Here is a 14,000-nt window from a genome sequence, read left to right as displayed (position 1 = left end):
CGTTTCCATGTGTCACAATAACATTTAAATAAGGGGAAGTACTTATGGTTTTAAGAAGACATAACTGTCCCTACCTCATGATCACTGTTCTCATTTTATTAGACTGTACTACTCCAACCACATCATTTATGCAATGCAAGGTCCATAAATGTTTAAATAAATGTAAATGTTTATTTAATTGTATGTTGTTTTTATGGCATTGAATTGTTGCCATAAAAGGCCACTCTGAGTCCCCCCCCCCTCAGGATTGGGAAGGGAGGGGTACAAATGTGGTAAATAAATAATAAATAAGTCTTAAGGTCACAATGGAGAAACATATCTGTAAATCTCTGAGGAGAGTATTCCAGAGTATCAGAGCAAGTGTCATAAAACCCCTATTCTTTGCAGGAGATTATAATGTAATGCCAAAAGGTGTGCATCTGGTCCATACCAATAACAGACTTCAATTTGTAGAGATTAAATACAAATATCCTACAAGAATGCACCCTAGCTCAAATTGGGATGAGCTTGGCATTTATAAGGCTTCTTAGTGGGTTTTTTTTTTCAAAAATAGCTCCCAACTTAGAGTGTGTTTACCTGCCCACAAAATATCATTTAAAAACCCAAACAACTAAGGCAATGATCCTAAATTATTCCTTTACTCACTGGTAACAGACATACCCAACCTTTGACCAGTCACATAATCTAATGAGAAGTCTTAATGATGTTAGATAATATGAACCCGTCTAAGCATTTGTTAACACAACTTCTCCAATGGTGGTTAGACAAGGTCAGGAGTTGCAGAACTTCCTTGTTATCAAAGACTGGGAGAGCCCCTGCGCAAGTTGCTCAGGAAAAGTTGTGGTATACTACAGGCTTCAAACATAGTTTTTGAATACTTTTGTATAATCTGTGGGAATTGTGATATAGCCCCCAAGACATGCTCCCTACACCCCATTCATGCACTGTTAAAAATTTGGATGGATAATCCTAACTTGTGGAAACCAATGAACATTTCATCAAGCGTAAGATTTAATGTTAAAAACTTCTGCACAACTACCCTCTGGGCAGCCTAGTCAGCCTGACTGATCTCTGACTTCACATATGTGGAATGTCATGTTATATTTAAATACTAAGAACTTCTGGCTAAGATTATACTTGATTTGCAATGCATTCAAGCATTACAAATCAGACACATTTCTATTTTGAGCCACATTATTACAAACACTAGCAACATTGTTCATACAGAAAATGCCATTCTTAGGCAACTGAAACTTACCCACACAATCTTCACGTGACGGAGACAATTCATGCCCTAGAGGACAGTCACACTCAAAGCTTCCGTCTGTATTTACACACTTGCCACCTCTGCAGAGAAGAGGGTTGCGTTCACATTCATCTATGTCTGAAAAGAAAATAGGGAGATTTTTTTCTGAAGGGAGAATTTGAGAAGAAGTGTGATATCACCAACATCTGGAAATAATTAGAAATCTATGACTGAGAAGTTTGTTTCACATCAAAAACATCAACCTACTGCTTTCAGTTTTCATAGTAAATAAAAGAAATCTGGATTTGTTCTTCAATAAGAAACAAAATCATTATTAGATTTTTTTTAAAAAAACTGAAAACAAAACACAAATAAATCTGTTTTGCAATTTCTAGGTCTCTGTTTCACACACTGATATCACATTTTTGGATTTTTTTATTACATTACTGTATATAGAAAAACAACTCATTGACCCCTGTACAAGCAGCACAGATAACTGTAGTATAACCTGCCCACATCCAACAATATGCAATCCCCAGGAATTTTCTAGGTCCTCCTTGTGATTCTACAGTATGTGACCACTGGAAGTTAGTATACAGTCACGTTGGAGGACCTAGTCAATTCCGAAAGGGAATTCCTCGCTAGGAACATTCTAGGTCCTTAAGCTTGACTCTATGGTAACTTCCACCCAAAGTCATTTATTTCAATAGGAGTCATGATTATCTGTGGTCTCCTGTTTCCATGGTAAGTTCTGGAATGTATCCCCCATTCACACAGGAGTTATACAGAACATCATCATTTGTTGCTATTATTACAGTATTGAAAAAAATGTTTTAGACATACCATTGCTATTTTTTATCTGTTGCCTGAAGTTAATATATGTGTACATTGTTTATTTATATAGTTTAAGTCTAATTTAGATTAATTTATTGCCTTTTATTTGAATACATGTTTGCAATCTATTTTCTGTGCCCAGTGATGTCACTAGTCTTATAGCAATTAACTTTGTGACCATAAAGTCAGTCTAAAAAAAAAAATCATTATACATGATCGCTTACTGGGATAATAAATATGAATATGAGCATAGCTTTATTAAATGTTGTTTTAACACAGTATGTGCACTAGAATCTCTTCCACTTACCCATACAATTCTTCATCATCATAAATCCGCTTTCATAGCCCTCAAAACATTCGCACTCAAAACTCCCAGGAGTGTTGACACAGGTACCGCTTCCACAGAGGTCAGGTGAGATATGGCATTCATCAATGTCTAGTTGCAAAATCAAAAAGATAAAGTCACCTCATCTCAATATAGGGGGAAAATCCAATTAAGCAGTCTTTAATTTAACAGCATTTAAAGAAGAAACAATAACAAAACAGTCAAAATGTTGATATCTCAGGAGATCCTAGAATTATTATACTTGGCGAGAAGGATGCTGATGTTTGAAACTGGAAGCTGATATTAGCAATTTCTACCACTGTTATAACTGGCAATGTCTACTACTGTTGATAAGTAATAATATACCGAGATAATTCTTTCCCCCAGGAAGTCTCCTTTTTTTCTAATAGAATTTACTGGATTGTTTTCAGCAGCAGACCACCGCATATCATAAGAAGCTTTTGCCCACTGAAAGGTGCTGCCTCTTAAGTCTAAAAGCACTGATGTCCCATCAGAACCAGCAAACTGTGACAACCAGCACAATGTCTAGACTGCATCCTGAAACTAGAAACCGAGGTAGGCAGTGGAGTGATGGGTCTAAAAAACAATATTGTTATCTTGTTCTGTATTGGAATTCTGAAGAACTAACACCTTTTCATGGCTATCCTGCCCCTGAGTACTCACACTACAGATACAGAATTTCATACTTTTCACATACTAGAGTTATATGCACTGTAGACTGAGTGCTGATCAGGTCTGCTTGTTCTTTTATAGAGGAGTGGTTTTCAACCTGTGAGTCCCCATGTGTTTTGGCCTACAACTCCCAGAAATTCCAACATGGCCATATAGCCCGAAAAACCTACAACAACCCAATTCCAGCTAGTTTACCAGCTGTTACAATTTCTGGAAGTTGAAGACCAAAACATCTGGGGACCCACAGATTGAGAACCACTGTTTTAGAGCAACTGATTGGGCAAGATAGGGCCCACTTAATCAGCAAACCTTTTCTCACAGAGATATACATAGAGTTAGAAAGGGCCTCAAGGGCAATCAAGTTCAACCCTCCCTGCTCAGTGCCGGTTCTCCAGGAGGTAGCCAGTTGGTTCTATTGCTGAATCAATTGTGCGACCAAGAAGTTACTTTTCATGTTCCATCAAAATAAACTCTCCTGTAAATTTTCCTTCTCTTCTAGTCAAAAGGTAGAGCTGTCCCAGAGGTAAGGCAAGGTCTCTTGACACCAGAGAAAGAAAAGGCTTTGGGCGAATACATTATTTTCCTTCCGAAGTTTAAGAATTGCTTTAAGCCTGGAAGTTAAGCTGAGCAAGTGTATTTCCCATCAATGCAATCATTATAAAAACAAGGAAATCACCAGCTACAGCAACATTCACATCCAGAAAAACCTTGATTCACATGCCTTACCACCCACATTTTACATTACACCAACACATTTAATTTCTACATTTCCAGAACAAACTTCTTTTCACTTTTAATGTGTAGCCACCCACAGTGCGTACATCAATTCATCATAGCTTTACAAAGTCTCAAGCTGAAGTCCAATGTCAAATTTTTCTCTAGTGGTAGAGTGTGACTTTTGTTTTCAGAGCAATGCTAGACATTGGTTTATTTAGATAAGTTTAGATCCGTTTGATCTGACTCGTTAATATGGTGGTTTAGATAACCTACTTTTACTAGTGCCTATGTGAATGTTTTCCAATATGTTTAAAGTCTGGGATACTCTGGTATTAGTAGTCAGTGCTGTTATTTTAAATACACATTCCAACCACCCCAATGTTGTGCTTCTGGCCAATTTAGGCCCCGGATATACCTTTTCTGAGACAGAAAGCAAACAAGAAATAAGTTCTTTTCTTACAGAAGACATTTCCATCTTGTCTTTACTAATAATATAATATAGTATATTGTATATACATATATTTATAATATTATAATGTAATACAATATAATACTAGTAATAATAATACAATGTTATAATTATAATTATATATTTACATTACATGTAATATTACTAATAATATTACAATATAATGGTATAGTGCAATATAGGAATATATAATACTGATATTGTACTATGCTAATAATATAATATATTGCATGAAAATATACATTGCAAGCCGCTCTGAGTCCCCTTTGGGATGAGAAGGGTGGCATATAAATGCCGTAAATAAATAAATAAAATAAATAAAATAATAGTTGGTGAAGTTCAGAAGTTTACCATAGACATTTTGAATTGTGATATTATAGCGCATCAGAGCAAGTAGATTTGCACTGGTGTCTACTGTATGTATGCCACATATCATCCAGTGCACTGCTTTTCAAGCAATCGACTGTGGGAGCCCAGCCATTAGTTTTTGTACTCATTGGCTACTACCTTTTCTTTCTTTTTCTCTTTCTTGCCTTAGAAATATGCCTGTGAACACAAGCCAATGGTTTAGAGATTGAGGCAGTTCCAGAGACTAACACTTTTAGTGGCACTGATTTAGAGCTTATTTGTTTTAAACTTACATAATTTGGAGTGCAAACTTCGAAAGTTAAATCATTCAAAAGGTCTGCAACTCAATGAACCAAGGATTTACAGATTATCTGAGTCAATTTCAGGTTGGTGGAAGGGAGATTTAGATGACCACTCCCCTAAACAAAGGGTGGGCAACTATGAAAGGCTAGGGGACTGCATGGCCCCCCCAGAAGACTTTGAAGGGCCCTACACTCCCCTGCACCTGTTCCTACAATAAATTTAGGTTGCTTACCTGTAACCGTATTTCTTCGAGTGTCCATCTGCGAAATTCACACCTATGGGTTTCCCTTCGCGCATGCGCAGAAATCCGGAACATTCTAAGTTTGATGAAATAAAAAATGATTATTTTGAGGCTCCGCCCCCCTCCCCGCCCCCTCGTATATATATCCCGCCGTGTGCGGATGAGCTCTAGTTCCCCAGCGCTAATCACAGCTAGGTCTAGAGGCATGACAGAGGGGAGGAAGGGCGGGTTGTGTGAATTTCGCAGATGGACACTCGAAGAAATACGGTTACAGGTAAGCAACCTAAATTTATTCTTCGTGTCCTCTGCGAAATCCACACCTATGGGTGAATAGCAAGCTACTGACCTGGAGGTGGGTCATGCCACGCAGGAGAAGAGGACGGCTCTGCCAAAAGCAGCGTCTTTCTTTGCTTGTATGTCCAACTTGTAGTGGGAGACAAACGTGGAGGGAGTAGACCACGTGGCTGCTCTACAGATTTGGTCCAAGGGGACTCCTCGAAGAAAAGCTTGGGACGTGGACACCGAACGTGTCGAGTGAGCCACGATGTGAGAAGGAGGTTCTTTCTTTGCCAATTGGTAAGCTAGTTGGATCGTCGAAACAATCCAAGAGGCCAACCCTTGAGATGATATAGGGTGGCCCAGCATGTCTTTTCTGTATTTCAAAAACAACTTAGGGGACTTCCTAGAGGTGGAGGTCCTATGTAGATAAAAGGAGAGTGCTCTCTTAACATCAAGGGAGTGTAACGCTACCTCCAACGGGGAGGATGGGTTAGGGAAAAAGGCCGGGAGAACAATATCTTGTGACATATGGAAATGAGAAACAACTTTGGGCAAAAACGTAACATCGGTCCGGAGGACCACCTTGTCGTCATGGAACCTAATGTATGGAGGGTCTGAGCGTAGAGCTGTCAACTCACTCGATCGCCTAGCAGACGTAATGGCCACGAGAAATGCCGTTTTCCAAGACAAGTGGGAAATGTCGGCAGAGGCCATAGGTTCAAAGGGCGGTTTTGACAACTGGGATAATACTAACTCTAGGCTCCACTGAGGTGAAGGAAGGGACGTAGGAGGGTGAACGTTTTTATAGCCCTTGAGGAACAACTGGACAAGGTTGTCTTGAAAAAGGGACGGCAAGCCGAATTTCCTGCGAACAGAAGAGATTGCTGCCAAGTAGCACTTAACCGAGGAAAGGGAGAAATTCTTGTTAGAAAGGGTAACAAGGAAATCTAGTATCACCGAAATAGGTGCTGAGGTGGGCGTGTAGCCCACTGTTTGAGTATACTTTTGAAAAGATGACCACTTATAATGATATGACTTTTTAGTGGTAGGTTTATGGGCGGCCAACAGAATTCTGGAAACATCGTCGGATAGGTTCATTGTGATTTGATCCTCCACGCCGTTAGGGAAAGGGAGTGGAGGTCCGGATGGAGGACCAGGCCGTTCTCTATTGAGAGAAGGTCCGGGGTTGGGGGGAGGCGGAGGAACTCCTTGTTGGAGATGCAGAGGAGAGGAGCAAACCAGTGCTGACGCGGCCACCAGGGGGTGATCAGGATGCAATCGGTATTGTCCTGAATTATCTTGGCTATGACTGGGGATAGGAGAGGGAGAGGTGGGAATAGGTAAAGAAGGCCTGGAGACCATAGGAACAGAAAGGCGTCTCCTAGACAACCTGGGGATGCGTGAGGGCGGAGCCTTGCGCAGTAGAGAGGGCAATGTGTGTTTACAGGGGATGCGAATAGGTCTATGATGGGGGTGCCCCATTTGTGGGTGAGAGTTTTGAATTGTGTGGGATGTAGTTGCCACTCGTGGTTGTTCTTTGAGGACCTGCTTAGAGAGTCCGCCAGTATGTTGTCCTGGCCTGGTAGGTGGATGGCTGTGAGGAGGATGTTCCTCTGGATGCACCATTCCCAAATTCGTGTCGATATGGCTAGTAAGGTGTGAGAGCGTGTTCCCCCTTGTTTGTTGATGTAGTATTTGACTGCAGTGTTGTCTGTCACAATTTGGAGTTTGCGGTTCGAAACGATGCGGACAAAGGCTCTGAGGGCCTTTTCTACCGCCATCATCTCGAGTGCGTTTATATGTAGGTTTCGGTCCTGAGGGGACCAGTGGCCGCTCACTTTGAAACCTTTGAGGTGCGCTCCCCAGCCCGAGTTGGAGGCGTCTGTCGTGAGGGACATGGATGGGTGAGGTTGGGTGAAAGGCATACCCGATTGAACATTGTATTGCTTTGTCCACCATGAGAGGGAGTGGAGGACGGAGTGGGGTGGGTATAGGATTCGGGATTGAGATTCTCGTAGGGGGTCGAATGACTTGATGAACCATCTCTGCAGCGGCCTCATCTTTAGGCGGGCAAATGGGGTTACATTTGTGGTAGATGACATGTGTCCAAGGATAGACTGGATAGCCCAGGCCGAGGCCCGACGGGATTGTTGGAGATTTAGGATTGATTGCTGAAGGTTGGTGAAACGGTCGTCTGGAAGGAAGGCCTTTTGGAGGGTGGAGTCTATGATGGCTCCGATGAACTGGATTCGTTGGGTTGGGGTGAGATGGGATTTTTCCTGGTTCACAACCAGACCCAAGTCCTGTAGAAGAGATAAGGCGTAATGAATATCTTTGCACAGTTGCGTTTTTGATATAGAACAAAATAACCAGTCATCCAGGTAAGGAAAAACCACGATGTTTTGTTGGCGGAGGTGCGCCGCTATGACTGACATGCATTTTGTAAACACTCTGGGTGCGGTGGACAAGCCAAACGTGAGGGAGTTGAACGAGAAGTGTTTGTCTTGCACTGCAAAGGTGAGGAACCTGCGATGGGAGTTCCTAATTGAGATATGGAAGTAGGCATCTTGTAGATCCACCGTCGCTAGCCACGCTCCCGGTGGGATGAAGGGTAGTATGTTAGGAAGTGTAACCATGCGGAATTTGCGTGGTGTGATGAAGGTATTAAGCCTACGAAGATCTAGGATGGGGCGTAGTCCCCCGTCCCTCTTGTCTATTAGGAAGTATCGAGAAAAAAAGCAGGTGTCGGTATTGTGTGTGGGGTTGGGAGATATGGCGCCCTTTTGAAGGAGCGAGTGTATCTCTTCCCAAATCTCCTGGGAGGGTTGTGTAAGGAGGACCTTTCCAACAGGTGGGTATGTGTCAAACTCTATCGCATATCCTCTTTCAATTATGTCCAAAACCCAGGCATCTGTGGTGATAGATTGCCATGCTGGAAGAAACGGCTGTAGTCTATTGAAGTATGTGAATGGTGGTGTGTGTATGGAAGGATGAGTGGTAATGGTTAGTGATGTGCTAAAAACGACGTTTATTGTTATTGGAGGGTCTGGTACCACGGTACTGACCTCTGAAAGGAAGCTGAGGCCGTCTCGGGGCTGTAGACTGGGTGTAAGATCTCTGTCGTCCTCTGTAGAAGGAGGTGTTATAAGGTCTGTTGTAGTAATGAGGGCGGTAGTAATATGAGCCCCATCGTTGGCGTTGGTAAGAGTGAGGTTGTTGGTCATATTTGAAGACCGTTTGTTTCATTTTATGAGAATGCTCGAGTTGCGAATCAGTCTCCGGGTTGAAAAGTCCTGCTTCGTCCATAGGCAGGTTTTCGATGAGGTTGCGTTGTGATTGAGAGAGGATAGCAGCCCTTAGCCAGGCATGGCGGCGAAGGGCCACCGAGCCTGCAATGAGTTTGCCAGCAGTGTCTGCTGTATTTCTTGCAAGATCCTTTTGTAAAGATGACAAAAGTAGGGCCTCTTGCTTAAAAGCTAGAGCCAGTGGCTGATCAGCTGGAGGTAACAGTTCCAGGTAGGGTGATATTTTGTTCCATAGGTGGGTTTGATATACACTCATATAAACCCCATAATGAGCCATGCGTGCAAACAAGCATGCTGAGGAATAGAATTTCTTGGCCATGGAGTCAAGTTTCCTTCCCTCTTTATCAGAGGGAGAGGTCTGGTTAGTTTGGACAGGGTTTGGTTGAGCATCAGTTACAATGGAGTTTGCTTTAGGCATTTTAGAAAGCCATGAAGCTGCGGAGAGATCAATACGGTATAAATTTTCTGCTCTTTTAGGAGTTGCCGGGATCATAGCCGGAGCGACTCCAGTATTTTTTAAAATTTTTAGTAGAAATGGTAAGGTGGGCAACACAGTAGACATGGGCTGTTGTTGTTCAGTAGAAGTAAAGCAGGGGTCTACCACAGTGTCTGTGGGTTCAGGTGTAGCCAGATTTAGGGTCCTAGCTAGCCTTATTAGCAGGGCAGAGAATTTTTTAAATTCTTCCAAGTTCTTGGGAGAAGGGTCAGGGTCTGGGAGTGGTTCATGTATAAGTGGAGTCTCATCTGTTGATTCCAAGTCCACTATCTCTGATTCTTGGTGAGTCTGAATGAGGGGGTCTTGGAGTGGTTGGGGGGGGGGGTCTGGAGCAATGTGTTCCTCTGGAGGATGAGAAAGTGTGGCTGTAGGGGCTGCATGTGGGGGTTGTGGGTATCCAAACTGGGGTGGATAATGGGCACTGTAGTCCCTGGTGGGGTTGGGGGGAGGGGGATAGTAGAAGGGGTACATAGGGTAAGGAGGAGGGGGAGGGTAGAGGTGATAAGGGTAATCCTGTGGGCTATAAGGATGATATTGTTCGTGTCTGGCCCTTTTAGAAGGGTGGGGGCTAGGAGAGGGATGAGGGGAAGGGGAGAGAGAGCGCTGGCGGCAGCGCGGAACGCGCGCTGCTGAAGCTTGCTGTTCTGAGGGAGGAGTCTCCCTCGGTACCGGCGAATCCGGAGGGCTGGGGGAGGGAGGAGGAGATGACTGGGAGGGAGGGAGGGGAGGAGGAGAAAGCTCCGTATTAGGATCAGTTTGCAGCGGATCCAGGAGCTCCAGCGGGGGAAGGTAGGAAGGATCTTCCAAATGGAGCAAGGAGGGAAGGGGATCCTGAAGCTGTGTGACGGAACCGGAGAGATGGGGCATCGGTTCCAGGGTAGGGGGGCTCAAGGGCTGCTCGCCAGTGAGTTGCCGTCCCTTTTTTTGCTTTGAGGCTTTCTCTTTTGTTTTTGTCGCCCTCGCAGCTTGTTTTGAGGGCTTGGATTTTTTTCTCGGCGGCTCCACTGAGGAAGCGCTCGCCTGGCCCGGGTCTCGCCTATCTCCAGCACGTGGAGAGGAAGGCTGAGGGGGCTCTTGGGTTGGGGAGGAATGGGAGGGGGCAGAAGAAGCCTGAGGAGCCAAAGCGTGCTCATATAACAGCGCTTTCAAACGGCTATCTCTGCCTTTGCGAGCTCTAGCTGTAAAGCTGAGGCAAATGTCGCATGACTGGGGATTATGAGCCTCTCCCAAGCATAGTAAGCATTTGGAGTGCTTATCGGCCTCGGGGAGGGTAGCCCCGCAGGCCGAGCAGTTTTTGAAATAAGGAGAAGACATGCTTAGCTTGTAATCAAAAGAGTAGTCAGCCAGTCCGAGTCAGGGTTGGAGAGGAGACGGAGGTAGTAAAAACAGTCCTTAAGTCAAGCCCAGCCGGTAGAATGGAGAGAGAACGTTCCGAGATGCTGCCTGATTAGCGCGGAAAAATGAACTAGAGCTCATCCGCACACGGCGGGATATATATACGAGGGGGCGGGGAGGGGGGCGGAGCCTCAAAATAATCATTTTTTATTTCATCAAACTTAGAATGTTCCGGATTTCTGCACATGCGCGAAGGGAAACCCATAGGTGTGGATTTCGCAGAGGACACGAAGAATAAATATATAAACAAGCAAGCAAACAAACAAACAAACAATTTCTATTTTCTCCACTAATGCACTTTAACAGGCTCATTTCTATGTTTTCCTTGCCATTTTAGGCCTAGGAGATGCCTTTTTAACAACATGAAATGAAAAGAACTTATTTCTTGTTTGCTTTCTGTCTCAGAAAAGGTATATCCGGGGCCTAAATTGGCCAGAAGCACAAAAAATATGATGGAAATTCCCCCATCCCATCCCTCAGAGGACGCTGAGTTGTTTTGAGGAAAAATCACAAAAAAGGTTTTCAACCCCTTGTTAACTCAAGTGCTTCCTAATATGCTGGAAGTACCTTCCACATCTGCTAGACTGCATTTTGAAACAAAATAAAACAAAGTAATTATAGCAAAAAAGAGAGTATTTTTAACCCCTGGGGGTTCTCAAAAATTGCTCTGGGAGACTGCACTTTGTCCATCTTTACATAGCAGATGTTAGAAATGCTTTGAGACTGTTTCTAAAGAAAAAACACAGGTGTCTATAAGTTTTAGTAGGAATTATGATCGAGGATATTTCTCTACTGAAATCCCACTTCCCATAACCGTTGCCAAACAAATACACACACACACACACACACACGGCAAAATATTGAGCCAAGAAACATATTTAAAAATCCATTGCTATTCCAAGTCTCATATTCACAAACTTGTGTAACTACTTTTCTTTAGAAGTGGTGTATTTCTATGCTTTGTAAAAGGTGTTCCACATTTTACTTACCTGTACAGTTTCTCTCTTCCATATCTAATGCAAATCCACTGTTACATCTACATTTAAAACTTCCAATTGTGTTTCTGCATTTGCCATTTGTGCACATGCCAGGGAACACTTTGCACTCATTAATATCTGTAATGGAAAATTGATATATTTACATATTTGTCCAACTGTACTCATCTGTCACATAAACAGCACTCACTCAAAGATATTATTTTATTTCAGTGAACTTTAACACTGCAATCTATTCTAGTAAACACATGAAATGATTCATTTCGGTAGTGGGGTTTCACACTCTATTCTGTTAACAGTTTGTATGTGCATGTGTCTTCAAGTCACCTGTCAAATTCTGATGACAGCATTAGGTACATAAACATAATCATGAACATTTTAAGTCTGCAACAATGGTTCTTGTGGATAAGTAGTTAAGAGGGAAACCAAGGAAAACATATTGGGTGTCAACACAGGAAACAAACGGGTCATATTAGCAAGAGAGTTTGGGGAAATAGCTGTTTAGTAAAGGATATCAATTCTTATATAAGCATTTTTTTCCAGGCTGCCTAATAGAAAAGATCAAAGGGGTAGATTGTAAACACAAATTATTTATTTTCAGATAATACTCTATTGCTCACAAGGTGATCTAGGAGACAAAGATATATTTTGTAAAACATGTTCATTCCTTCATATGAGCTATATTTAAAATGTTTTGGTTAATTCAGCCATTCAAATCCATTCAAATTTGTTAATGTGGTTACTTTCCTTCTGCTAACATTCAGCAAAATAGAAAGGTCTGACATGTCAGAAGAAAAAACCCTATAATTGCAATGTAACATATGGTTATTATTTCTTTGGGAAGGCAGCAGAGAAGTGGGTGGGGGGAGGGGGTATACTAGGCCTGGAGCAGAAGAGTTGGGACTGTGAAGCAGAATAAAAACTGAGTTTAATACAGATGAAGAATGATAATTCCTGTAATGCAATGAAGTTGCAGAGAGTGATTTGTTTTCTTAGCAGAATCCAAGGCCTTCAAGCTGCCAATGCTTTTTCACAATGTCAGGCCATGAGACCTGAAAGGTAGGTGTCCCCTATGTTTCTGTAATGGAAAGGAAGTTTCTGAAGCTTTGCTAGGTTGAGGGGATGCAATGTGACTTTTAAATAACCTCTCTATGACTGGCTATATTCTGGATTGGTTTCTCACATATATTATAGTATAACATTCAATTATATATAATATTACTTGGATGTGAAACAACAATTCACTGCATTGCTCCCATAGTGCTATGTATTTGGATAATCAAGACATTATACTGATACTATTTCTTTTTCTATTGGAACCCCCCCCCCCTCTCTTTTTCTGTCCAATATTTCGGTTCTGCTTTATGCCAGACCCTTCTTCTTCCTCTACTTTTTTTGCCCAATCTTAATAATACAGTTAAGTTATGATGGATGCAGAAAATGCCTAATCATTAAAGCCGAAGTATCCACAGATTAAATTTAGGACCCTGATCCCTACTTACAAAGCATGTACTTTACTAGTGAAACCTTCAGAATGTATTTAATTGGGATTGGGAAACACAAAACATGTAGTTATTCAATTACACAGAAAAGGCATTCTATATGTGGAGTTTGTTTCCAAATGGTACCAAATCCTCCCCCCCCCCCCCAAATGAGTTATAGGTGGCAGAACATTATTGGTTAGGAAAAGAATATTATCTACAGATCAAAACTACCAAAATATATCAAATCAGTTTAGTACAGAGCTTGGGAAACTGCCTTTTATAGCAATAGAATGCATATGTTTTTTTCTTCTTCAGTTTCTGTAAAAGTTGTTCAGATGGATTTGTACCTCTTGGAAATAAACTCCACATATATGCCTAGAGATACTGAAAATTTTCAAATCAAGAAGTCTCAACTAACCAATCTTTGTAACTATCCACTAACTGCTATACTTGTCATGCTCCAGTGACCTTTGACTGAAATACGTTTTTATTAACATTTAGCAAACAAGGCATTTGAAGTGGCTGTGTTTACTGGTAGGGATAGAAAAAGAGAGTAATGCAGATGAGGGTGGAAAACAAGATGCCATGTTTCTTGACAGATCAGTTGTTCTTCCATCATTTCCAGGTAACAATCACATAATGGGCTTTTTCCCTTAAATAAAGATTATTATTATTATTATTATTATTATTATTATTATTATTATTACTTTGCAGTTCACATGGCAGTAATGTCTAGGTTGGAGGATGGCAAAAATTCCTTTTTAAGGAAGCAATAGCAACAAGGTCAAAAATGACAACTTTTGTTAATCCTATGGCTTCGCCAACACTAGAGCTTTAAATAACAAATTTATTAACAATTGCTAGACAAAT

At 41.9% G+C, this 14,000-nt stretch overlaps 1 protein-coding gene across 2 annotated transcripts in view; it reads right to left on the bottom strand.

The window, feature by feature from the left end:
* The window catches only part of FBN2 (fibrillin 2), a 156,461-nt gene that overhangs the window by 42,389 nt on the left and 100,072 nt on the right, over window positions 1-14,000 (bottom strand). For both annotated transcript variants that reach the window (XM_060761998.2, XM_067464466.1), the window contains exons 25-27: window positions 11,641-11,766; window positions 2,388-2,516; window positions 1,259-1,384 (exon numbers count right to left, since the gene is read on the bottom strand). In XM_060761998.2, coding sequence (XP_060617981.2) covers window positions 1,259-1,384; window positions 2,388-2,516; window positions 11,641-11,766 — 381 coding nt within the window. The remainder of the gene's footprint in view (window positions 1-1,258; window positions 1,385-2,387; window positions 2,517-11,640; window positions 11,767-14,000) is intronic.

The sequence above is a fragment of the Anolis sagrei genome, chromosome 2, assembly GCF_037176765.1.
Source record: "Anolis sagrei isolate rAnoSag1 chromosome 2, rAnoSag1.mat, whole genome shotgun sequence".
Taxonomy (NCBI): domain Eukaryota; kingdom Metazoa; phylum Chordata; class Lepidosauria; order Squamata; family Dactyloidae; genus Anolis; species Anolis sagrei.
The sequence above is the reverse complement of the archived record's forward strand: the minus strand, read 5'-3'. Positions and strand labels throughout refer to the sequence as shown.